At 47.6% G+C, this 25,835-nt stretch overlaps 1 protein-coding gene and 1 long non-coding RNA gene across 2 annotated transcripts; one reads left to right on the forward strand and one right to left on the reverse strand.

Moving 5' to 3' along the window:
- The first annotated feature begins 484 nt into the window (after positions 1–484).
- LOC129345832 (uncharacterized) lies at positions 485–6,218 on the forward strand. Its single transcript, XR_008598621.1, has 3 exons — positions 485–523; positions 5,442–5,558; positions 5,740–6,218. It is a non-coding gene; the product is annotated as an uncharacterized LOC129345832 (long non-coding RNA).
- Positions 6,219–12,246: 6,028 nt separating this feature from the next.
- RBP5 (retinol binding protein 5) lies at positions 12,247–24,340 on the reverse strand. The gene is made up of 4 exons (XM_055003111.1): positions 24,027–24,340; positions 22,508–22,686; positions 15,167–15,268; positions 12,247–12,446 (listed from the first exon to the last, which is right to left on the reverse strand). The coding sequence occupies exons 1-4, from the start codon at positions 24,097–24,099 to the stop codon at positions 12,393–12,395; spliced, it is 408 nt and encodes a 135-aa protein (XP_054859086.1). The 5' UTR covers positions 24,100–24,340; the 3' UTR covers positions 12,247–12,392.
- Between the last annotated feature and the right edge of the window lie 1,495 nt (positions 24,341–25,835).

Genomic DNA, 25,835 nt, shown 5'->3' on the forward strand with positions numbered 1-25,835 from the left:
AGCTCATTTTTAACTGTCTCTTTGACATCTTTGACTTCTTTCACCAACTCCAATTTTGTTTCTTTAAGCTCCTTTAGCATTTCACAAAGTTTTTTGTCCAAGTTCTCTATGGCTGCTTGCCACTCTTTCTTCGACATCGTGGGGCTTGATTTACCTCGCTCCCACGAGTCTGCACGTTTTCTTAGCTCCGTGGCATCCAAATTGGTAGTCCTTTTAATTAATTTAAAAGTCCCGGTCCTTTAAATGAACAAAAATCGCTTCAAAAATCCAAAATGTCGGGCGTCTTTTCTCTATGGTTTCTCTGTACCCTTTTGTAATCCAAGATGTCCTACTTCCGCCCTTGCTGAAGCCAAGGCCCTTCCCTGTTCAAAAATGGCGATGCCCTTCTTCCTGTCTTCCAGTAGGGGCCGTCTCCTTCTGGCGACTCTATCACTATTACGTACTTCCTGTTTCCCGACTCTCCGCTGCAGCTCTCGCGATGGTAGAAGTTTTCCCACAGCCTGCTATCGATTCTCAACCACAGGTATGATAAACAAATGTCTCTTTTCTGAAATTACTTCTTTTTACTTAGTCCTTTTTGGAATCTATTTCTTGCCGGGTTTCCCCCTCCTTATAGTAAGTCTGTTGCAGTTTAAAAAGTCCTTTTAAAACTTCGTTGCTTTTAACAATCCATCCCAATTCAGGAGATAGTGATCTTTACCTTTTCAAACGTCTTTCTGGGTTGTAATCACTGCTTCAATCTTAAGTTCTCTTTCCGTTTATTTTCCCCCTGTTGAAGCTTGGGCACGAAGGTCTTATGCCAGCCGCACTGGCCCCGGGTCTGTCGCAGAGATCTATGCCGACCTGTCAAAGGGTGGGACCTCAAGGGTCGAGAGAGAATCCTTAGCGCAGAACCCCCCCCCCTCGCCCGAGATCAACGCGCCCTGAGGTCTTTGAGCGTTCTTTGCCTGTTCTCCGCCTGAGAGCAGGTGGCCGGGGGCTATTTGTGCCCCTCCGGCTGCTGAAACGGCAGCCCGGTCAGCTCTGCACTTAGAGCTGCGTTAGACCTCCATGGATCCCAAACCGGAAGTCCCTCTCCCACCATTCCTGAACTTGAGAGCATCAGTGAAGATGATGGGAAATAGATTTCCTGCTTGATTTGATTTTGCAGCCTTAAAGAGGCTCGTGCACCATAAGCACGTGACTTCCAATTGGACATTTTGGACCAGGGTATTTGCACATGTGCTCATTTATTTATTTGCGTTATTTATAGTCCATCTTTGTCTCAAAGACTTGTGGTGAATTACAGAGAATAAGTCCATGTGATCAACTGCTGGGACATTCAATAAACAACATAATAAGTAAGGCTTGCAGAAATCAGACACAGAGCTGGGAAACAATGCTGAAACACAACATAAGCAGATCGATATGACGTATTAAACAAATGTGGAGCTATTGACTAGGAGCATACTTACAGCAACAGACAGTATCTAGTAGTATAGCATACCAACCCTGTCCCTGTCAGTGAATCTCTCTGAACCATTTCCTTAGAACACAGCCCTATTCGCTGTGCAAAAAACCCCTCCTTCACCCCCAGTTTAAAAAGTGTCTCTTCGAGTCTCTCTACACAAGACATCTTACATGGGGCTCTGCAGGGCTGGCGCCTCCATTGAAGCAACCCTGGCGATCGCCTCCAGCTCTGAGGTGCTGGAGGGGGAGCCAGGGCCAGGGCCAGGGCCAGGGCTGCACGCTGCAGAGCTGGCAGCAGCAGCATGTGGGCGGCTTACTGGGAGGGATGGGAAGCTGCCTGTGCAGCGCCTCAGCTGCCTGCCACACCTGGCCTGCAGCTACTGCAGCCTCCAGTTCTCCTGCGCTGCTGCCACCGCCAACACACACCCCTGGTCGGGAGCAGCAGCCACGGGCCAGGCGCAGCAGGCGTCTGGGGCGGCGCATGGAGCAATGGAGCAGGAGGGCTGGGAGGACACACACGTGCCTCCCCAGCCATCCGCCGTGCTTGGCTGGGCCGGCAACCTCTCAGCCCAGCCATTCAGACACCCAGCTGCCCGCCACCCCCGCAGTCTGGGTGCACGCACGCGTTCTGCGCATGAGAGAGAAAGAGGGGGCAGGAGCAGTCCTGAAGCTGCCCCCCCCCAGCCTCAGGCACCAGAAACCCTGGCTCTGGGCCTGGGGCTCTGTCACTTTCACTTTCCTTTCACAGAGGTGAAGGTGAAGTTAAGAAACCCTTTGAGGGCAATCTCCGCCGGCTCCGTCTTTCAAAACTACGCTTCCTGGCTAACATTGCGTCTCCCTACACTTGAGTGTCCCCACGTAAGAGCTCTTGTGTAGAAAGATTCTTTGCTGAGAACAAGTAGGAGGGGGGAAGGGAAGTTTGATGCTTCCAAGCCCCGCTCAGCCTTGGGCTTTCGTCATGCAGATGCGGCCAGAAGGCTTTCTGTTAAAGGCTGGCCCTTCGAATGCCAGGAAGGTTTCTTCCTGGGACCTCCAGGGAAGGCCTCTCTGACCTGCACCTTCGGGCTGCCCAGGGGGTGAGCAAAGGGGGAGAATAAAACCTCCCTGGCCCAAGACGGAGCAGCTCTTTGGCCAACTTGAGCTGGGAGCTGACGGAGCTGAGAGGGCATTGGCCACGTGGAGGCTGGAGGCCTGCAGTAGGAGGAGGGCATCTCGATGAACTTGAACTTTGCGGTCTGTACAAGATTTTAGTATGGAAGCAACCAGCTACCTGATGCAACACATAACCCCGTAACTGAAATGATCACATAAAATGAAGTATGAAGGTGCAGATGCTTCTTATGGTAACAGAAAAACACCTCTTCTCATTTGTCGAATGGGCAGGCCTATAGCTAGTTCGGCAACAGGGGCTGTTATCACACTGAACTTCTGATGTGACCTTGTAACAGTTTTCACATGACGATGGTTTGCGTTTACGAGCTGCCTCGCTTGCTCCCCTCACAAAACATATTTGCTTCATTCTCCCCAGTGGCTACCCAAAGTAGTTTGCACAGTCCTCCCCTCCTCCATTTTATCCTCACAACAACCCTGTGAGGCAGGTTAGGCTGAGTGGGTGGGTCTAGCCCAAGGTCAGCCAGCAAGCTTCCATGGCAGAGCAGGAATTCGAACCTGGGTCTCCTAGATCCTAGTCCGATGATCTAACTACTGCGCTACTCACTCATCTAACCACTCTGAGGCAACAGCTCCAGAGACGACAGCGTGGGAACTATTTTCCTTTGGGTTCCTGGCATCCTAGCCATGGGAACTGGGGGGGGGGGCAAGATGACAGCTAAGGGGACAGCACTATGGGAGTCTGGGGCTGTCACTGACCCGCCAGAATTACCTGGCCTTCTCCTCCTCTTTTTTGCCAGCCTTCAGAGGATATCCAAACAGTTGAAACTGACAGCACAAAGGAACAATCTCTGTGACACAAGGAACGTTTCACATCCGATTTATTGCTGACAGAGTTTTTCCACAATAGTCTTTAACCTGTTGCACCAAGTAACTGAACATGCTTCGCTGCAGCTGCAACATTTTTTAGCATTGGGATCTTAGTTAATGTGTAACCGGCCCCTGAAGGAAACTGCAATACCTCCTTCATGCTCTTAGACCAGGTCAACCCAAACAGTATTTGCTGGGACTCCCGAGGGGTAGCCCCCCTGTTAGGCTGTTGCAGCAATAGGAAACGGGGGTCTACTGGCAGCACCTTCAAGTGTAACAACAACGGCAACAACAAATACAGCATAAACTTATGTGGAAGAGATCTCGCTTCTTTAGATACAGGTGGCTCCTTATCAGGCAGGCCTTTTATAGAGAAAGCATGAGAAATACAAGAAACTGCAGGACCAAAGGGCCACGTGCTGCAGGAAGCAGAGGGCAAAATGTAATTATGTAAAATTCAAATCTAATTGATAAAAGTACAGAGACCATTTACTTGTTTTGCTAAGCTAATTAACACCTGTAATGAGTGGGGAATCCTGGGTTTTGTTGCGGTTGTTAACACCTCTAATGAGTAAGAAATCCAAAGGCTGAGTTCGCCCCTGGCAAGGAGACAAGGGTGTTTTCCACGTGGGCAAATTATAGTGATTTCGTTTCCATTTTGCTTCTCTTGACTTCTCACGTGAAAAGGTGGCAAAAGGTTCAGAACTGATTTTTTCCTGGTTTATCCCTTACTTTTTTCCCTATGCACAAATTGTGATTTTTTTAAAAAGCTGGTGTTAATGCAGTTTTCGTGTGTGCAGAACTCTTACTGTGATAGGGCTTCTCCCGCCCGCTCCCTTTCCTTCCCTGGGTGCTGAGTGGTTGGCTACCCACTGGAAACTACTCCTAGGCCGATTCCAGATGACTAACCTTAAGTCGCTTCATGCCGCCCTCTTCCGGATCGCGACGGGGAAAATGCGAAATATCGCGTTTCCTCGCGCGAGTTTTGCGCGTCGTCGCGCAAAACTCGCGCGAGGAAACGCGATATTTCGCATTTTCCCCGTCGCGATCCGGAAGAGGGCGGCATGAAGCGACTTAAGGTTAGTCATCTGGAATCGGCCCCTCTGTCCCCCACTCTCTGCACCTTTTCTACTCCTTTTTATTAAAAAAAGATAGTAATGCTGGGATAGATGTTTAGTATATATGGCTTTCTTCAAATGATTTACCAAACAGCCCACGCTTAAATGGTGCGCGCAAAATAATTTTTCATTGCTGAAGAAGTCTCAAACCTTCTGCCCTCCTTTTAAAAAAAGATTTGGGGGATTGCAATGTTGCAACGTTACTGAGGCCCATCCGTAAAATAAAAATTCGGGTTAATGGGTCGATGGGCCTCCACAGTCCTTCACTTCTATGCTTTGACAGCACTAATTTGGATCACATTTTATTTTTTAAATTTTTTTTGCACACAACTTCAATGCTTTCGGCTCAGGTTCCATCTTATGAGGAGCTGCAAAATGGCGGCTAGCGACAGGGAAGGCGGATGGTTCACCCACTCAGGCCCCCCTCCTCAACCCACAGCACCATCATGTGATGTTTGGCCCCCAGTCGGAAGGCGGAATGTGTGGGCTATTTTCGGCCGCACCCTCGAGCAAGCTGGATGCTTGTGGGATGGCTCCTCAAATGTCTGCTGGTGGCCGAGACGTTTCCTGGCCCAAGACGGAGACATTGGATCTCCTTGAGCGATGGGGCAGGGGAAATGTGCAGGAGGTTCTGGCTCCCCCTCATAGGAAGATAGACATATTCAAGAGAATAGCAGAGCAAATGGAGGCAAGGGGGCACAATGGGACGGCCTTGGAGTGCAGGACAAAAACAAAGCCTTCTGGCAGGAGTACAAATGGATGGGTCACCCACAATGGCCGACTGGGGAACTCTCCTACAACCAGCTCCTTTTACCACCAACTGTATCATACAGTGCGGGGAGATGCCAGCCTCAAGCCGCACTCATGTTGCCAGGAGCCTTTCCGTTCACCCAGGGGATGTCCTTAACAGACAGCAGGACACTGCTCTTGAATGGTCGGAGGAGCTCTTCACACATGACCTTGTGATGATAAAAGTGCAGGACATCGCCTCTCCCACCCCATTGACTACAGGTGAGTGCCGTTTTTGTCAAGATGGGAGCTGTGGGCATGTACTCTCAGCACAGGAAGCATGAAAGCTGCAGTGGGGAAGGGGGCCCATGAAGTGCCAGCTGTTCATTGTGGGGAAAAACAGGATCTATGTTGAGGTACCTTTTCTTTCCCGCTCACGTGGTTCTCCACAATCTCGTACCAGAGTGGTCCCCAGAAGATCAGGAGACACAGATTACTACCCTGTTTACAGCCACATCACAGCACAGAGGAGAAATTGCTGAAGAAGATACGCCTGCATTTCTTTCTAGAACCCCAAAGGGCCCTGAGATGACAGGGCCCACTTCTGACTGGGGGGTGGGGATCCGTGGTCGCCTTCCACGGTCTGTCCAGTGCCAGGCAAAGAAGACAAGATGGAACTTGATAGACTCTTGGTGTGACTTAGTGTAAGGCAGCTTCACATGTTCGTGTACGTATGTATGTCGTCATGGTATGTACATTGCATGACTATCACAGGAGAACCCTGATTCCACATTCTGGTCTCCCTGGTCAAGCTCTGGCTTAAAGAAAGAGCGCTGGGGTAGATTCATACCCTGGGCTCTTTGCAGGAATTTCAGATTCAATTACTCTCCCATCCTTCCTTCTCTTCTTATATATATAGAGTACTAGAGGCTTACCTTGAGATGGCGCAGTGCTTTACTCTTGCCTTGCCATTAAGGCTCTTTTTACTTGGAATGACGGACTGTAGCACTTACTTCCACAGTTCATGTTGGGAAGTTGTCAGGCATGCCTTTGTCATTTGTATAAATGAAAACCAATTTTGCTGTGTCTACTGCACAATTAAAATAAAATAAATTTGGAAACTATGCAATCCTCATTCTGTACCAAAAAAGCTGAATTCTGTGATCTGTATACCATCCTAAACCCTGGCTTGAAAGGCAATGAAATCCTATGTCAGCATTTATTAGATATAAGCTAGTATCAGGATGGGCTGTTTATTGTACAAAATGAACGAACCTGCACGCTTTCTGTAATTTTTTGACAATTTCTTCTGGTTTTGCTAATTAGAGGGAGGGGGTAGGAGTTTCTGCACGACACTGAAGCCCCCCCTCCCAGCCATGAGAAATGTTACTCATGAATCCCTCCGGTTTCTGAAATCTTACTTGGCACCATCACAGTTTCAAATGTATCTTTACAATGATAAAGGCTAGAAACTTGCATTTTAAAAAGGCAGAGATTTTCAGGTGGCTGAATTTTGCATTTAGTACGGGTTTCCACCCCCACCCCCACCCCCATGCTTCTGTCAAACACAAGGAACACACAGCCCTGCTCAAAGTTTTGTATGTAAGAAGGCAATCTGCTATCACATTGTGCACATAGAAATAAGTGCCTGGGGAAAGAATTGCTTTTCCAGGACACCAATTAAGAACAATATCTTATCATTACAATTCCTCTGCCTGCATCAATGATCATCCTTCTGCCCCTTTAGCAATTCTTAATGTTTCATTTCCTTCCTCTTTGTCTCTCTGCAATGCCTCGAATGATTAATTGTCATGATGCATCGGTTTGCTCTGTGAATTGTGGGGTGGAGTGGGTAAATCATTTGTAGCCAGAATATTTTAATCTTTTTTAACCCACAGACATCTCAATACTCTCTAGTTGCTAGTGTGGGCAGTGCTTAAAAAGTAGCAGGCAGATGAGTATAGGTGGGTCTACCACAGACTGGAAGCGGGGGAGGATATTTTGGGAATAGATGTACAATGAAGCTGAAGTTGTACATCACTAAAGTTTAGAAGGAGAGGAGAGGACGCCTTGAAAACTCGGAATAAGACGGGCCTGAAGGAAACGCCCTGCTTCAGGGGGTCTATTCACAGTCAGATCGGCATCGCTTTTGTAAGGTGCTGTGTTTACCTCTACAAAACTATAAAGGGATCACAGCCCTCCTGAAACTTCTGATGGACAGCCACCCGCACTAACGTACATCCTGTGAAAAGAAATCTTTAGGTGCACACAGAGGAAAGCCACGCTAGCCAGAGATTTTGTGGAGGGGGGGGGGGTCAGTTCTCAGGTGGTATGACAGAGGAGTAAAAGCTGCTGAGAGCTGAAGATTTCAGCCCTCCACCGAAAATAGAATTTTAGGAACCTTGGGGGCGAATGCATCACCTTGTCCACTCCTCCCTTCGCCCATGACTCTTCCCCCCCCCCCCCATCAACGGAATTGCAGGGCTCAGTTCAACACAGAGATGCCTGCTTGGATGCAGAGAAGCTCCTTTGTCAAGAATGGCTCCTCCCTCTCCTCTGCCTGGGATGCCCGAGCTCTTATTCTGAAAGGATGGCCCTGCTGCCACTGGAAGCTCTGACCCCCCCCCCCTCTCTTCTGCCAGTCCTCCGTCTCTCCCTTCTAAAAAATTATACCGTCTCAGTAGACCCTCCTTCCACCCATCGAAAGAATGTCTTCCTCCAAAAAGTACTTCTGGCTGCCAGAAACGGCCGTCATTGTGGCTTCCCGGGTCTCCAAAAACAACTCCCCCCCCCCCAGAGCCTCTCCTCCCAGGCCGACATGGGATGTCAAGAAGGGCAGTTGGAGGACAAGTCAGGACATTTTACCTGGGCATGAATCTTGGCATTGAGTTAGTAAGTCAAGCCCTGGGGAAGACAAAAGGGCAGTCAAGAATAAATGCCCTGTGTCTCAGGCATGGCAGACACAGATCAAGTTCCACTAAAGTGGTAAAGCGAGGCGGAAGAGAGGGAGCTGTGTGCCACCTCCTGGGATGGATGGAAAGCTCCTCTATACAAAATCTTCCCCTCTGTTTGGAATACTGACATTGCAGAAGAATTGCAGTCAATTGCAATTGCAATGTGGGGAATTGCATCCCCACATGGGGATGGGCTTGTGTGGTTTCTACATTTCTACATTCACTGCCAGAGCAAGGGGGCTACCACATTTTCCTTGCTCCAGTCCGCTATGGTGGTCACCACCACCCTCAAACCACTAGGTGACTTGCAGGATTTTTTTAAAAAAACCAGCAAATAACATTATACTGTTATTACATTATGATGGTCCATCTGTCAGGGCTCCCACATCCCAGCTTTCCTTTTAAAAAAAAGGTAAGTCTGCACCCCTTTTATTGCAGAGATATAAGAGGAAAGGCATATCCCTGCAACAAAAAGGGCTAGAGAGTTTTTTTTTAAATAAAGTGAATGCTGGGAATTCAGAGAGCAATAAAATTGTAATGCTAGAATAATATGTCAATGACTGATTTTATTATTTTTTTTACAAAACAGCCTTTTGATGGCAGGAGTGGAGGTGTATGTCTGTAGTGAGATACTCCTGGGACATAGGAAACGTTGCCCATGTGGGCAGGATTGGGAATATGGACTTTCCCGTTCACATGGAAGCTAGTACGGCATAGTGTTTATTGTCAGACTAGGATCTGGGAGATCTAGGTTCAAACCCTCCCTCTGCCATGGAAGTGTGGTGGGTAACCTCGGGCCAGTTACACACATTCAGTTCAGCCTACCTCATAGAGCTGTTCTGAGGATAAAATGGAGCGGAGAACCAGGTGAGCTGCTTTGGCTCCTCAGTAGGAAGAAAGGCGGGGCAGTTTAAAAAACAGGTACAAAACGCAAATAGCATGAAAACAGATCAGACAAAAGGTGAAGAAAAATCCAAGAGGCGCCCAGAAGCACCCTGACGCTGTGGGCAGATGGGGGTGGGTGGGGTGGTACAGCTTCCCAATTAAAATCCAAACCAGGGCAAACAGCCCATGTACAAGAGGCGTATGTCTCTCCCCAACACACCAATTTTCTATGTTCATGGATTTGGGAAGGGAGGGGAGAGAATGGCTCTGAAATCACGTGAGCTGCCACGTATAATCTGATGTGGCAGAGTGCCATCTCTGGCTGCCATCACAGCACAAGAGGAGTTAGAAGATCGACCGCTCTTTCCCCACAGTTCTTAGCCCTGTTCACAAGTTACAATGAACACACGTACAATCCGAGCAGTGTGGTGATGGTGGAAAGAGCCACAAAGTTGCAGCCAACTTTTAGTTACCCAGTAGGGCTTTCAAGGCAAGAAGTAAACAGAGGTGGATTGCCATTGCCTGCCTTTGCATAGCAACTCTAGACTTGCTTGGTAGTCTCACTGTCAGTCCTAGGGTGGCAAACCCTGGCAGTTAGATCCCCAAGCCCCTCACAGCAATGGTTGAAGAAGCTTTATTTAGCGATCTATTCAGTTCAGGTGTGCACTCATAGGTAGAAGTTGGCAGAAGTGATTATTCAAACAATAGGACTATTAATTATAGGGGATGTTCTTCTGCCCTCTGGCCCATTGGCATTCAGGCACAAAACCCAAAAAAGTTACATGGGAACAAAGTAGTTTAGTCTAGACATTCTCTCCTGTGAAAAATCAAAAAGAGTCCAGTAGCACCTTTAAGACTAACCAATTTTATTGTAGCATAAGCTTTCGAAAATCACAGTTCTCTTCGTCAGATGCATGGAGGGCAAGAAGAAACTGGTCAGATATATAGGTGGAGAGGGGAGGGCCGAGTAGATGCAAACAGTAGCTTCTGATATGGAGATCAATTTGCTTCTATTAAGGAAGTCAGTTACTTCTGATAATGAGATAACCATTCATAGTCTCTATTCAATCCCAGCCTGACTGAATCAAATTTACATATGAATTCCAATTCAGCAGCTTCCCATTGGATTTTAAAAGGTTTCTGTTGAACTACAGTGACCTTTAAGTCCTTGATGGAGTGTCCTGGTAGATTGAAGTGTTCTCCCACTGGTTTCTGGATGTTGCCATTTTTAATGTCAGATTTGTGTCCATTTATTCTTTTGTGCAGAGGTTGGCCGGTTTGTCCAATGTCCAGAGCAGATGGACATTGTTGGCACATGAGAGCATATATCACATTGGAGGATGAGCAGTTGTAAGAGCATTGGAGCAGATATGATTGTAACATAAGGCTTGGCTGTAGACAATTGACCAAGTGGTATGTTTAGGGTGGTAGCTGGAGGCATGTAGATATGAGTATCGGTCTGTGGGTTTCTGGTATAAGGTGGTATTTATCCGTCCATTATGTAGTTGTACAGTGGTTCCAGGAAGTGTACCTGTAGCCTTTGTTACAATCGTATCTGCTCCAATGCTCTTGATCGGGACTCCCACTTAAGAGATTTACAACTACCATTTTTGGGACTACAATACTCACCAAATGAAGTGAGGAAACAAATCAACAGTGCCAGACTAGTACCCATAAACAGCTTGCCCCAGGACAAACCTAAAGGAACTAACAACAGAACACCACTGGTGGTCACCTATAGCTCCCAGCTCAAACCCACCCAACGCATCATCAGTGATCTACAACCCATCCTGGAAAATGATGCCTCTCTCTCAGAAGACTGTGGACTCAGGCTGGGATTGAATAGACTATGAATGGTTATCTCATTATCAGAAGTAACTGACTTTCTTGACAGAAGCAAACTGATCTCCATATCAGAAGCTACTGTTTGCACCTACTCCTCCCTCCCCTCTCCACCTATATATCTGACCAGTTTCTTCTTGCCCTCCATGCATCTGACGAAGAGAACTGTGATTCTCGAAAGCTTATGCTACAATAAAGTTGGTTAGTCTTAAAGGTGCTACTGGACTCTTTTTGATTTTGCTACTACAGACTAACACGGCTAACTCCTCTGCATCCTGTAAAAAAGATACATTTCAGTACACAGCTGCAGCTCTGGTCCAAGGACACTCAGAAGTGAAAGCGCATATTTCTTAGAGATAACAAAGAGGCCACTGGCTCCTCTGGAAATTAGTACTAGCAGTCTGGACTCCCTCAGGTGACTTATATAAAATGCATCAGGTACAGTATTTAACTTTGGCATTATATCAGCATGAGTTTAAGATGCAGTGTAAGATGCAGAACAGAACAACGGCATGGATACTTGGCATACGTGACACTCACATTCAAATACTGAGACCGACCCTGCTTGGCTGCCAAGATCTGACCAGATCAGCCCAGCCTGCACCCATTATTTTCTTTGTGTTGAGTAATTTGCATGCCATGTGCAACACACACAACTGAAGGTGTGATTGAAACCTCATGTTTATTCAGGTACTGACCGATCCTTGGTTTCATTGGTGAAGTGTTTCCAGTAGACCAGCAGTATTTGAAGGAGACCAACAAGGATTTAGAGACCAACAAGATTTCTTGTGAGAGTCAGAGCCCCTTTCTTCAGATACAAATGAACTGGTAAAGCAAATATACACGGGCACAAATGCTAGAACTGCCAAGTCTCCCCGGCAACTGGCAAGGGGTGGTGGTGGTACTTGCCGGGGCTTCAACCTTCGCGCATGCGCTCCCGGCCAGCTTGCAATGATGCCACTTCCAGGAGTGACGTCACTGCACCGGCCGTGGAAGTTCTCCCGCACTTGCATGGGGCCGAGTCTTTAAGAACCGGTTTGTTTGTGGCTGAACTCAGCCCTGCAGGAAGCGCAGAAGTGCTCCCAGAGCCAGTGCTCTGACATCACTTCCTGAGGTGGGTGGTTGCCAGGCACTGATCGCTGGAAGAGAGGCAACCATTGGGAATTTGCCCACCACTGGCACACACCTGGCTAACCTGAGACTGTAATTTGTGAACAAGGCTCTTCTTGTTCAGTGAAGAACACACCAGCACAGGTAACAGTTAACAGAAACACACTGACACAGAGACATAAGCCACCTGGATTACTTTATTCCAAAAAGTAAGGTTTGGGGCAAGTTGTGAGGAATGTCTTGCCTCCGTCGCTGGACTCTAATGCCCGCCTGCATCCTGAGGCCAGTACTCGGTACTCGGTGGGTGCTTGGTGGGCAGGTGGGCTCACTTCACTTTCTGGAACACCTGGACACAGACCTCATCCTCTGCTGTCATGCGCTAGATGAGAAAGGGGGACCATTTTTGAAAGAGGAAAAAAGGTCTAAAGATCTGGTTCACTGTGGGGGATTTTCCCCCCGGGGTGATGCTTAAACCAGTTCATGGTTCTAACAGAAAACCTACGGGGGCTACTATGAATTTTTGTTGTGTACTTTGTTACAAACAGTGTGCAAAAGGCTCCTTTCAGTGCAGGGTTGTGTTTTCAGATGGCAGGGAGGGAGATTCACAGCAAAGATCAGCCACCCACCCTGGAACAGATCCAAGGTTAAAGCAGAAAAGGCTGTTTATTTTAAGACTCTGTGTGGTGGATATTTTTCTCTCTCACAATAACCAGAGATATTAGGTGCTCCAAAAGAATAATCCCTTATGTCCTGAAATGGACGTAGGTGATTCCTGTGAAACATTCCAAGCCAGGATCCAATCCCCTGCCTTCAGTTCCTGTCTGGCTTGGAGGGAGCTCTGTCGTCACACACCACAGCCACGGTCTAAGTTACTCTGCTTACAGACAAACTAGAGGAGACCGCATCCGTGGGTCTGACCTGCTGCTGTAGCATAGTGGGTAAGTGGTTGGGCTGTGAAACAGCACTCTGCTTGTTTGACTCCCACTACTGCCATAAACTCTGCAGGTGGCCTTGCGTGACCTCTCAGCCCCAGCTCCGCAGATGGACTGTGAGGATAATAATAACAAGGGCTTTGTTCACCTCGGAATAGGGCATAATCTCTCTAGAAAAGCAGTATATAAGCACATGGTTATTATTATTAATAATAATAATTATTATTATTATTTTTACGCTGCCACCATTTTAAAGTGATTTAAAAATGGTGCAAGGGCACAATCTTAAAGATGTCTGCAGTGCAGGGGGCTGAGGCACACCTGCTCCCCCCCCCCATGCCTTTTCAAGTGTCGAAACACTGCTGTTTTGGCACATGAAAAAGTGCTGGGGATGGGACAAGAGTATCTCAGCCTGCCACGTCGCAGCCCAATCAGGCTGGGGCCCTTGTAGTATTTTAAAATCATTTTTAAATGGCAGTGATGTCCACAGGTTGGACTCAGGGATGCCGTCGCTTCAAGTCTGGCCCTCAGAAGATGTCACCTGACCCATCAGGCCTGCTGATCTCCCACCCTTAACAATACGTCAAATCTGTTTAAGAAGAAAAAGTTACTTCACTGCACGTTCCCCACGGTGTCTCTGGGCATCCTGGCACCTGCCAATGTATTCCCAGCGTCAACTTGCTTCCTCCTCACAGCAAAGACCCCGTCCTAGCTTTCTCGGGCCTCCTTAGTGCAAGAGGCGGCTCAGAAGAGCCCAGGAGGCATCGTCTTTTCTGTCTGCATGGAGCATCCATTTGGGAATAGCTGCCTTCATCACAGGAGGATGCTTTGCTTGCAACCGGCCCTTTTGTTAAGCCGCCCATGTGGCCGCCTGTGGTGACTGGTCCCAACTACCATGGCAGCCATGTTGTTGTGGTGCCCACAGCCATTCCTAACATTCCAAGAGCCCCCAGCTTCTGGGGGGCTGGGGCTCCCTGCTTTAGTGTCTTCCCTTTGGACCAGCTAGCCCAAAGGTTCATTCCAAAACCACTGCGTAACACCCCAAGCTTTTCTGTTTGGCCTCTGCACTTGAAAGGCACTAAGTTTTGCTATCTGAAGCTATAATCACCCACGTTCGTAATTTCAGCAAACCCATTTGCCCCTGGCAAATGGAGGCATTTTTGTATGAGCCTTTTAGCGAGGGGAGATGTATGTCAACAGTTTTCACATTTTTTTAAATTAATGTGAACTCTTTCATCACTATGGCCATGAGTTTATCATCTAAGCTGGCTTAGTTTTATTGATACAAGCTGTTGTGCACCATTGTATTTTATGGGGGCCTTATATTTTAACAGATGTTTTAAATAATGCATTGTGTCTTCAGATCAACAAGCAATTATATTGCCTCTGAAATACAGTTTATGCCCCCCACAAATATTTTAGTTTGTTTCTTCCCTCGGCAACTTACTGTTCCAAGTGGTGAACTTCCTCTTTGCACAATCCCAAATTCCATTGCCTCACACTGTGTCGTCCCAAGAAGCGTTACACCCTTCTGAGTACATGGAAGCCAATGGGCTTCAGATAGCATAACTCTGCACAGGATGGCACCCAGACTGCCAGTGACTTGCAGATACTTTGTGTGAATAAGAGCCCAGAATTCACTGTGCATTTCCCCACCCCAGTCGCCCCTCCCGCCCCTCCGTGTCCTTTTCATCTCTGCCTGCAGGCATCCGCCTCAGAATGTCTTCCAGAATTTCTGGTGACGGGAAACACTCATGTACAGACCCTGCCATCTCCTCTGTCGGTGCTCGTTTGGTTTTTGGAAGAGTATCATACACGGAATTGTCTTGTGTTTGATGGATTCTGTCCTCCCTTTCTCACACTGGGGGGGGGGGGGTCAAATTTCAAGGAAAGGACGGGACAATGGGTAGGTTCCTACTGAGCTCAGCCAAGTCAACTTTTGAACTCTTGGGAAGGCCGGTTTTGTCATGCCGGCTGTTGCCCCCAGAGAAAGCACACATAACTCATGGGGCCTAGCTTGGATTTCTCAGAGGGGGAGGAAGGAAGAGGAGGGCTGTCCCCGTCTGTGCTTCTGAAAACTCCCGCACGCGCACGCTATCTCCTACAGCTTCTCTTCTCTTGAACTTTGGGGTGAGGGGAAGCAGGGAGTTAAGGAAGCCCTCCTCACCAGGTGCAGCCGGTCCCCTTCAAGCCAGTGCTTCCAGCCCCGGTTCCTTTTCTCGCCTCGCTGTTCACACACCAACTGATCTCCATCCCAGTCAACAGTTGTCTGAAAAAGGGAAGAGGGCAAAGAGGGAGAGAGGTGACAACATCAACTGAAAGGGAATCAACCGCAGAAAGATTAATTATGCACAGTGGATTGGTTCCAATAAAACAGTACTGGTTTAAAACCTAATCTAGATAGTAGCAAAAAGAATGAGGCTAAACCAGATGTGTGCTGGCTGTTCTATGTCCAGAGCATCCAAATGTACTTTAAAACAACATGTCCTGCCCTAAACACAGAACTCCCAGCATACGTTTGGTTTGGCTCTGAACCAGGGATTTTTTTCTGGGGAAAGAGGTGGTGGAACTCAGTGGGTTGCCCTCGGAGAAAATGGTCACATGGCCAGTGGCCCCGCCCCCTGATCTCCAGACAGAGGAGAGTTGAGCTTGCCCTCTGCGGTGTGTAGGGCAATCTCAACTCCCCTCTGTCTGGAGATCAGGGGGCGGGGCCACCAGCCATGTGACCATTTTCAAGAGGTTCCGGAACTCCGTTCCCCCGCGTTCCCCCTGAAAAAAAGCCCTGCTCTGAACTATGGATGAGGAAGTCCCTGGTTCATATTTAAGTTTTGCCATTAACTCAGCAGACAGTCTTAAGAAAACTTCCATTTCTCTGGTTCCCTTCTGCAGTATGGGTATAAAGTTGCCAGGTTGTTTTGTAGCATAGCTGTCAACAAAAATGAGGTGATGTACATGGGATTCTCGGAACCTTCAAAAGGGCTGTTCAAATATTATTAAAACTGCCTAAGATCTGGGAATTTTGTTTTCTGGAAGTTGCAAAGGAGATTAGTATCAAGCACAGCTAAAAAACTGGAAGAGTTTGTTACTCAGTCCTGAAATTTTGTAGGGCTACAGAGGAATGTGTCCCACGTCATTCCAATTTTAGAAATCCCAGAATCAAAATTATACCCACAGGTTCTGTATGGAGCTGAAGAGGGGGATGTTTATTGCCGAGGTTAGAAATTGTTTCTGAACATAATTCGGTATGTTATTTTTGGCACCCCAAGAGGGTTTAGTTAGTGGGTGAAATGGGAGGTGAGAATTGAGGGGAAGCAGAACATGCCCGTCTTTCTTTGATTGCTGGTTAAAACTCATGCGTGTGGCTGAAGATGGGCTTCATTGCTCACGGCTGCTCACAGAGTCTCAAAAGAAATAGCTTGGCAGGTCCCATCAGGTCTCCTTTCTGAATCATTTTGTAGCCTCCAAAATGTCCCTTGATAAACAGGAATTAAAGGGGGGGGCAGAAAAATTTGCTTACCAGATCACCAATATGCATTGAAATAACAAAGTGGTTCGGTCCATGGCCATCATAAAAGCAGCACAAAAAAGTAAGAGAGCCCCCAGAGATGTAGAAAAAATATCCATTTTGTAGACTAATTAAAGGAAAAAACACCCAAAACTGGTCTGATGAGAATTAAATACGCTCTGAGAGCCCCCAGGATGTTGGGGAGCAGCTTAGAGTCCAAATTCTTTTTTTAGAAAAAGAAGAGAGAGAAGGTAGCCTACTCCAGCCTCTGAAAGTTTACAGAATCCTGCGGGGGGGGGGGATTGGGCAGGGGGGAGCTCAAATTGTCCTATGATGCCGCAAGTTCCCCCAGTTTGTTTGTCTCTAAACGGCATATGTTAAAACTGCCCCCTGGTACGGAATGAAGTTTCACTGTGGATTCAAACATGCTTTAACAGATTTAAAATTTAAAAAATTACCATCTGCTTTTCAAAAACAGGGTTCTCAGTCTAACCACGGGAGGCTGAGGCGGGCGGATTGCTTGAGGTCAGGAGTTCGGCAATGCAGTCAGCATATAACGTCGGAAGACGAACTGTATCTCTGATCTGAAAGGGTCCAGGAGAGGTGGCCCGGCTCATACTTGCGGAGCGCGAAAAGCTCCAAGGATCATAAGGATCGCACTATGAATTTTCTTAAGATAAAGATCAAATGTTTGCCAGAACCAAAAGTTTCCCATCTGTATGGGGCCTCTCTCTTAAACCTCATGAGTATCTGTGGCAGAGAGTTCCACAAGCCCAGGGTTAACACAGAGAAAGATCTAGATTTGCACTGAAGGTTTTTGCCAATATTAATTCCAAGGGGGTTACAATTAACCATCGCTATTAAACACCGCCCAAGCAAAAACAACTCTGCATTGTTGAAGCTTCAAGGAAGGCTGCCTGCTGCTTTAGACATCCTAACTTCTCATTCAACTCAAGACTGGCCGGGATGCAAGATGTTCCACCCTGTTCTGCACCTTTGACAAGAGCCGAGTAACAAACGGCTTCCTGTGCCTGTTGCTGAAGAAGTATGTCAAGTGGCCAGGCCGGCAGAAATTAGAATGTTTCCTTGCAAAACAACCACAGAGGTCACCAAACCATGGCAACATCAGCCTCTGCTGCTAGAAGACGTCAACAAAAATTTGAGTAATTGGGAACCTTAGATTGCAAGTTGGATGCGTTCTATTTTATGATGGTTTACACTTGCATATTTACCTTTATGGTAACAAAGGTGATTGTCACAGCAAATGCTTAAACAGGTGCTAAGCACTAAAAATGTCAGGCGGTTCTTCCCATGTTATATTTCTCACCCCCCTTCCAAAAAAACCCAGATCAGATGGGGAAGATCACTTCTACACGCTCCACTGAACACAAGGAAGGTACACCCATCACATCTTGGGATGCCACCAAGCCAAGACTGTGCAACGAGCTGCAGGGGCTTGGTGGCATGGGCCAAGGAGGGAATGCCATTCATGTCCCATGCCACAGGGGGCTGGCACCAAGCGAAGCCCCTGCAAAACCTCGGCACTCTTATTGTGCCTCCTTAGCTTGGTGGGCTTGGCTAGAGAAACAGCCCCGACTTCACTTTATTTCTTCTCCCCCTTTTCTTGGGCTCTCCGAACTTTGGGAAACATCTCATCTCTCTGCCCATTTTAAAGGTGCATCTTTTCCTTACTTAATTGGCTTCCTGCAATCAAAGGCTAAAGCAACAGAATCGTCCTCCCACACTTTTCCTGTATCCAAGCACTCCCATCAAGATGCTGCTTCTGTCTTTCACGAGGAGGATGGTTTGATTTTCTCCTGTTGACGGCAGCATCCACTGCTATTTTTGAGCAGTTCTGCAAATCTTTGTTGTTGTTAGCCTGATGAGTTTTGGCTCTCTAGTGGCTTTTTTTTTTAAATGCATAAACCACTTCAAATATTCTTGAACAGAAAGATAAGGTACAATTCTCCTAATAAAAATGTACATTGCCTGCTTTGAACGATGAAGCTAATATAATTCTGTTTCCCTGTTATTGTTGTGTTATTTTCCCAGCAACAATTCTACCCCGCCAGGTACTGGGTTGGATTCAGTCAGTTTTTATGCTGGTGAAAAAGGGAAGACAGGTCCCCTTTGGCCACAAAATGGCTATGCTGGTGTTCCTAGGACTTGTATGGACAAAGGCCACATGGGACAGGGGCTAGAGTACGGAGAACTGATGATGGCAGGAGAAAAAGCTGGCTGAATCCATCCCTCTACATCAATTTCTGTTCCAAATGCTCTATTGAGTGAGATGGCCCATATGTCATGGGGCTTGATTGGCTATTGCCAGTGATGTCACACACACACCTCCAACAACACTTACGTATTGTGATCTTAAAATAGAAAGAAAGCTACAAAAATAACAAAGTAGCCCCCAAAATTGTGTCCTTGGTGCCCAGGTACTCTGTTATGTCCTACCGCTACTTAAAAAAATAAAAAGACAAATCTGAAAAAATCAGCAAAGCTCCTCAGAGCTGACTTTACCCGAAAGGAATGTGAAACTGTTGTTTTAGACAACAGCGTCCGGGGGTAGTGGCGATAGCAGGCAATACTCTGCCTCTAGCACCCAACCCTGTGTCAAAAAGAACTCCCAGCCCAGATCAGCTTTTCACCTCAGATGTGAAAATGTCCAGTGCCAGCCCCAATCCCACGTTAGTCTCCAAGAGACAGACACGTAAGCGGCCACGTCCTCAAGTAACGAGTCCACTCAGCATTGTGCACCAACCCTCGTTTGCTGTTATTTGTACTTTTCTCTATTCCTTGTTTCCATTACTTTCAGAGGGAAATACATTTCACATGAGATCACACGAGCCAAACTCCCCAGTCTATCAAAGTCAGTATTGTCCACTATCCCTAGAAATGGCTCACCTGAGTCTTTGGCAGAAGCAGTTTCAGGTGGATAACCATGTTAGCCTGCAGCAGAAGAGCAAGATTTGAGTCCAGTAACACCTTAAAGACCAACAAGATTTCCAGGGTAGGAGCTTTCCAGAGTCAGAACTCCCTTCTTCAGATATATTCAGGTATCTGAACAAGGAAGCTTTGACCCTTAAAAGTGCTATTGGACTCAAACCTTGCTTTTCCCTACCAAATTTCACTCAGGTAGCAAGAAGTATCCCCTTGTCCTCTCCTGCAAGTGGCACAGGGACGTATGCCAACACTGGTGAAGGTTCCCTCATTTCTGAGGCTCCTCCAGGTTCTCTTTTTTAAAAAGCCAGAATACACAGATATGGGAAGCCAAACCTGATCCATTTCCTTTCTCTAAACTTGATTTGGACACTAGAGAGCAACTGGGACGGGAGTAAAGCTCTGACAACCACGGAGTTCTCCACACCCACAGGCTGTGATTTTGTTTAAAAATAGACACCCCCTCACACACACACTGCCCTTACATGAGAACAGATTGTGTATAAATTAGTATTTCTTCATTTCGCTCCAAACTAAAAACTAAAACCTTGCTTTTTTCCCACTCAGCACCACAGAATCAATGGTAGTCAGCTCCCATTCCCATAGATGCATCGCAGGTGTCCCCTGACACTTCAGATCCGCCCTAATTTTTCCTGCACCTATTGTGGGGGAGGGGGAGCAATTGTCTCTCCTTCCCCCATCTGCAGCAGCCGATCTCCCTTCCATTGGCATACAAGCAGAACTTGCAGAGGCATGGCGGGGAGGGGGGCTTTGCCTCTATCCTCCCCCCCATGCCTGGATTCTCCAGGGCCGTTTCCAGATGGCTTACCTGCACCCGTTACGTCGTGCCACATTGCGGGGAAAACGCGAAATATCGCATTTTCTCACGCAAGTTTTGCGCGATGTCGCACAAAACTCGCGTGAGAAAACGCGGTATTTCGCATTTTGCCCGCAACGTGGCGCGATGTACCAGGTGCAGGTAAGCCATCTGGAAACGGCCCAGGATACAAGAAAAAACAGTTGTCTCTCTCAGGTTAACTGCCTGTTGTGCAGGGGAGACAGCTTGTGCTTCTGTTTGGCTTCTATTCCCCTCTGCAATGCCTTCCTTTGGAGAACACAGTTGCCCAAGCAGACAGGCACAGCGCGAGAACAGAAAACGGATTAACAAGCCAACTGAACACATTTCTGCTCATACATGGTGGCAATACAAAAGCCTTTAGCACAGCAACTGACCGCGAGTGAAAATACTGGTCTCATAAATACCCACTGGAAGGAACCTCTCCTGTATAAATATCTGCCAGCTCATTTGGCTGGAAGATGCCCTTGTCAATTAACCTGCCAAGTCATTCTGCCCCTTCACATAGCTTGGTAACATACGAATGGGAGAGGTGCCCTGGTAGACAGACCAGTAGTCCATCTAGTCCAGAATCCCATTCCACACAGTGGCCAACCATTTCCCCTGAAGGCCCCACAAACCAGGCAGAGAAGACACGGCCCTCCCTCCTCTCATCTCTTTATTCAGAGCTTTCTTCCTCTGACTGGGAAGGCTCCCTTCAGTAATCACAGCTAATAGACACTGAGGGACCACTCCTCCATGAATCTGTCTAACCCCCTTTTAAAGAATAGCTATAATTTGTGAAAATTGCCAACTGCCATATTCAACAATTGTATTCAGTACATTAAAGAATCAGCTTGGATTTCTCTTACTTAATATCTAGATGCGCAGGACGCTCTCTCAGCCTCAGTTCTATCTGCCATTTGCAATATGAGGAGAATAATGGCCAGCCATACAAGAATGATTGTGGTAATATACACGAAACCCTTTTACTTGAAGAGTGCTGCACAAGTGCCTCTGCTCTGCTTAGCCAGCAACAGAACACTCATTCAGCACATATGCAAAATAACTTCTTTCTTTTGTATCATTTTTATCCTGCCCTCGTTGCATACATGGCTCTCCCCTCTGCTGGCCGGCTTATCTCCACAACAATCCTCTAAGGTAGGCTAAGCTGAGAGAGAACAACTGGCCCAAGGTTATTATCCAGTAAGTTTCATGACAGGTGGCAACTTGAACCTGGGTCTCCCCAATTCCAATCCAACCACTACAGAACACTGCCTCTTAACCTTTGTTCCTAATAGTAATCACTGCTCTCCCACTAAAAAGGCAGCTACAGGATATTCCAGTATTGGATTGGAGCTTTTGGGTTCAGAATTAAAACCATTTTGGTTATGTGGAAAGGTCAGAAGGAACAGAATGTAATTTTTTCAGCTTGCTTATAGGGCCAGAGAGCTCAGAGTATTCCTGGATTAATGGAGCAGGTGTATAATTTCACTCCATGAATGCAGCCCCCCACCTATACAGAGTGGGCTCAAAAAACATCCACATTTGGCTGGCTACAAACTGCAAGAATAAGGCTGGCTGGCTTGGTGTGTCACAGTTCGCATAGACCTCACATTGAGTCAGGTTTGGGTAATGAATTGAACCCAGTTTTCATGAACAATAACAATAAGTATAAGCTGTCTACCCAGGTCAGCACTGTTATGTTCTAAAAAGAACACTAGCTGGAATTCACTAGTTGGGATTTCCACACTCCCTGCGTACTCAGCTTCTAAGTATGATCATTACAGCTTCCAATATTACATCACATGAAAAGACCGCTTGTGCATGCTGTTATTTGCAGTTATGCCTGAGTGCAGCAGTTAGACCAAAGAGCCTCGGGTTCAAATTTCCCCCAATTAGGTCACTGGGTGTTAGGCCAATCACTCACTCTCAGCTTACCCTACCTCAAAGGGTTGTTGGGAGGATAATACAGAGGAGTGTGCCATCCAGACCTCCTTGAAACAAAAACAGGATACAAATACGACAGACTGATAGGTGTGGATGGGATTCTCTTCCCTGAGAGGTGGACAGAAAGCCAGGCTTGGAACTGAGCTGAGCCAGCACAACTCAAGGCCAAGAACTGACACCTCTGAAACCATTTTGGCTTCTCAGTTTTGCTCTCCGAGGAGGACAATAAAATCATTTGTTCCCTCCGCTCAGCCTTCCCGGAGGAGATCTCTTACCTGGCACTTGCGCCCGTCCACTGGCCCCAAGTCCTCTTCAAACTCAACCCCCAAGTCAAAGTCCATGATGTAGTTTCGAAGGGAAGTTAATGTGCGGATGGTCATGTGGTTCCCGTTGTGGACGATCTCCTTGTCTGGTTTCAGGAGGCAAACCAGCTTCCGCAGAGCAACATTAATGTCTAAGTGGAAGGAGAAGATAAGCAGGACAGAAGAAGAGATCTGGGAGCAGGGGAAAGCAAGGCAGACTATCAAGCAAATTAAATGAAGTAAAAATAAAAGGGAATAGCTAAATACCTTACACTACTTCCCACCTCACAACCATCTCTGTGTTTACAAACTGTGGTACACAGATTTTATTCAGTCCCCAAGTGCAACAATTATAGATAATAATTTGAAATTCATACTGGGCCACTCGTACAGTAGAAATTAGGAGACCACCACAGATTGCTTCAGGTGGGTTGCTGTGTTGGTCTGCAACAGAACGGCAAGATTCGAATCCAGTAGCACCTTGAAGACCAACAAGATTTCCAGGGCATAAACTTTCAAGAGTCAAAGCTCGACTCTCAGATATCTGACGAAAGGAGCTTTGTCTCTTGAAAACTTATGCCCTGGAAATCTTGTTGGTCTTCAAGGTGCTACTGGACTTGACAAACTGGTATGTTTTAACTATTCTTCAAACAATTCGTCCTTAGGCCAGCAGTTGCCTCCACCTCAGCTCTTTGCTTCATCTGCAGTATAGAAGACAGCACCGGGTAATGGTTAAAGGAACTGTAAAACTACACTAGAATGTTGGACAGCCGAGACCTGGCTTTCTATCTTCACTCTGCAGTTGAAGTTAGCTTGGAGAGCTTGGACCAGTCTCTCTCTCTCTTGGCCTAACTTACCTCACAGGGTTGCTGTGAAAAGAGAGAAGGAAAAGGATGGACTAGATGACCAGGAGGTCCCTCTCAACCCTATGATTCTTCTGGCTCAGCTCCTTGGAGAAGGCTGGGATGAGAATGTGCTAAATAACAAGTATAAGACTAGAATCTAATATAGGATTACAGAGATGTTTTATGCAAAGCACTTTAAAAACATTACAGAAATGGCAAGCATCGTAACTACTGTTACCCTCTTAAAAGCAAAATTCCAAAGTGCCAGAGTTTAAAACTGCCTAGAGATCTAGAAGTCCTGCCATCCCTGCTAGAATGTATCTGAAGAAGTGAGCTGCGACTGGCAAAAGCTCCTACCTGCCACAAATTTTGTTAGTCTTAGAGGTGCTACTGGACTCTTGCTCTTTTCTACTACAAGCAAATACCACTACCTGTCTTGATCTATCTCCGGATTATCTGTACAAGTCTGGGAGCAAACGTGTCTTGGAAGGCACTCTGCACACACTCAGAGGCAATCGGAGCTAAACCACTCCTACGTGCTCCCAAGCTGAACTCCCACACGAGCGGTGCGGTGGAAAGCGTAGCGCTGCGCCAAAGAGGAGAAGACAAAAGGCAGCGCGGGCCCGGGGCAGGGAGAGGCCGCTCACCTAAGGCGCGGAGGTAATTCTCCATGTTGTCCTGGGAGACGAATCGGTAGTAGCCGGTGAGGTTGGGCGGCATCCCGCGAAAGAGAAGGCGAAGAAAAACCCGCACACAGAAAAGGACACCAACGGGGCTCCGGACGCGCGTTAAGTTGCCCGTGTGAATGCAGCCCGGCGGGGAAGAGAGCGGCTTTCCCGCGCCCCGCTGCCGGCCACTGACTTGGGTGGGCGAAGTCCGCCGCGGTTTATATAGCGCCGCCGCGGCCCGGAGTCCCGCCGCCGTAAGAGTCGCCGGAGGCCCCGCGCGGCTGTCCAGGGAGGCCCCTCCCGGCCCGGCCCGGCCCCGCCTCCGCGCCCTCCCCGGCTCGCCCCAGACGGAGGTTTCTTCGTAGCGCCTGAGCCCGGCGGGTCCCGCGAGCGCCGCGCCGCATGGGAGGGAAGGAGGGAAGGAGGGAGCCGCCGGCGGGGCAGCCGCGCCGTCCTCGCTGGGGCCGCCAAGGCACGCTGCGCCCGGCTCCGACCGCCACCTTCTCCGGCACTTTCAGCAAGCGGGGCGTGAAGAAACGAAACGAAACGAAACCAAACAAGCCGCGGGCGGGATCTTCAGGCGCCGTTTTGCAGGGGCGGAAAGCTGAGCCGGGCCGCAGGTTTCAATGGCGCGGGGATCAGGGGCTAGGGTTGCCAGGTCTGGATCGGGAATTCCGGGAGATTTGGGCGGTGACGCCTGGAGAGAGCGTGGTTTGGGGAGGGGCTTCGGTGGGGTATAATGCCGTAGACATTTCCCAAAGCAGTCGTTTTCGCCAGGCAGTAGAAAAGAGCAAGAGTCCAGGAGCACCTAGAAGACTAACAACATTTGTGGGAGGGTAGGAGCTTTCGTGAGTCACAGCACGCTTGGTATCTGAAGAAGTGAGTTGTGGCTCACCAACGCTCCTACCCTACCACAAATTTTGTTAGTCTTTTAGCTGCTACTGGACTCTTGCTCTTTTCTACTGCAGCTACAGACAGACTAACACAGCTACTCATCTTATTTTTCTCCAGGGAAATTGATGTCTGTCGCTTGGAGATCAGTTGTCATTCCGGGAGATCTCCAGACACCACCTGGAGGCTGGCAACCTTAGGTTGCACTGTAATAATCTTTACAATGCTCTTGCTGCCCATATCTCCTTGACATCTTGGTCCTGTACTATTGTTATTTGTACTTTACCTGCTGGTGTTGTGGTCATTTTGATGACCTATAAGCCTTTTTGGCTTTTTGTGTCTGTACTGTTTATTGCCATTTGCTAGCTTGTATTTTGAATGGTATATAAGCGCACTGTTTTCAATATAGCAACATCAGTTACACACAGCAGAGTTGTATTATTTATTTAATTACTATAGTCTTTTCACAAATAATAGAGGAAACCCTTAAAGGTTATTTGGGGGCCAGTATTTAAGCCTGAACATGGCTGGTTTTGGTTTATTTGGTTCATTACACACACCGTGATCCCTTGCTGTAGTTTGGACCACCTGGAGGCTGGCAACCTTAAGTTGCACTGTAATAATCTTTACGACAGTTTTGTAAGGCAGGCCAGACATATCGTTGTTACTCCCAGACGGCAAGCTGTAGCTCAAAGTTTGATGGGTCGCTCAAGGGTGTAGTTCGTGGTGTGGTGAGATCCGAAGCAGGGATTTGTTAGCGCGCATGTGGTGCCAACCTATCCAAAGCTCTTTGTGGGGGGAAAGTGCCATGAAGCCACAGCTGGCTCATAGCAACTCCTGCTGCGGTTTTCAAGGCAAGAGACTATACGAGGAGGAAGGAAGTTGAGTCCCACAGAG

This window comes from Eublepharis macularius, chromosome 18 (genome assembly GCF_028583425.1).
Source record: "Eublepharis macularius isolate TG4126 chromosome 18, MPM_Emac_v1.0, whole genome shotgun sequence".
Taxonomy (NCBI): domain Eukaryota; kingdom Metazoa; phylum Chordata; class Lepidosauria; order Squamata; family Eublepharidae; genus Eublepharis; species Eublepharis macularius.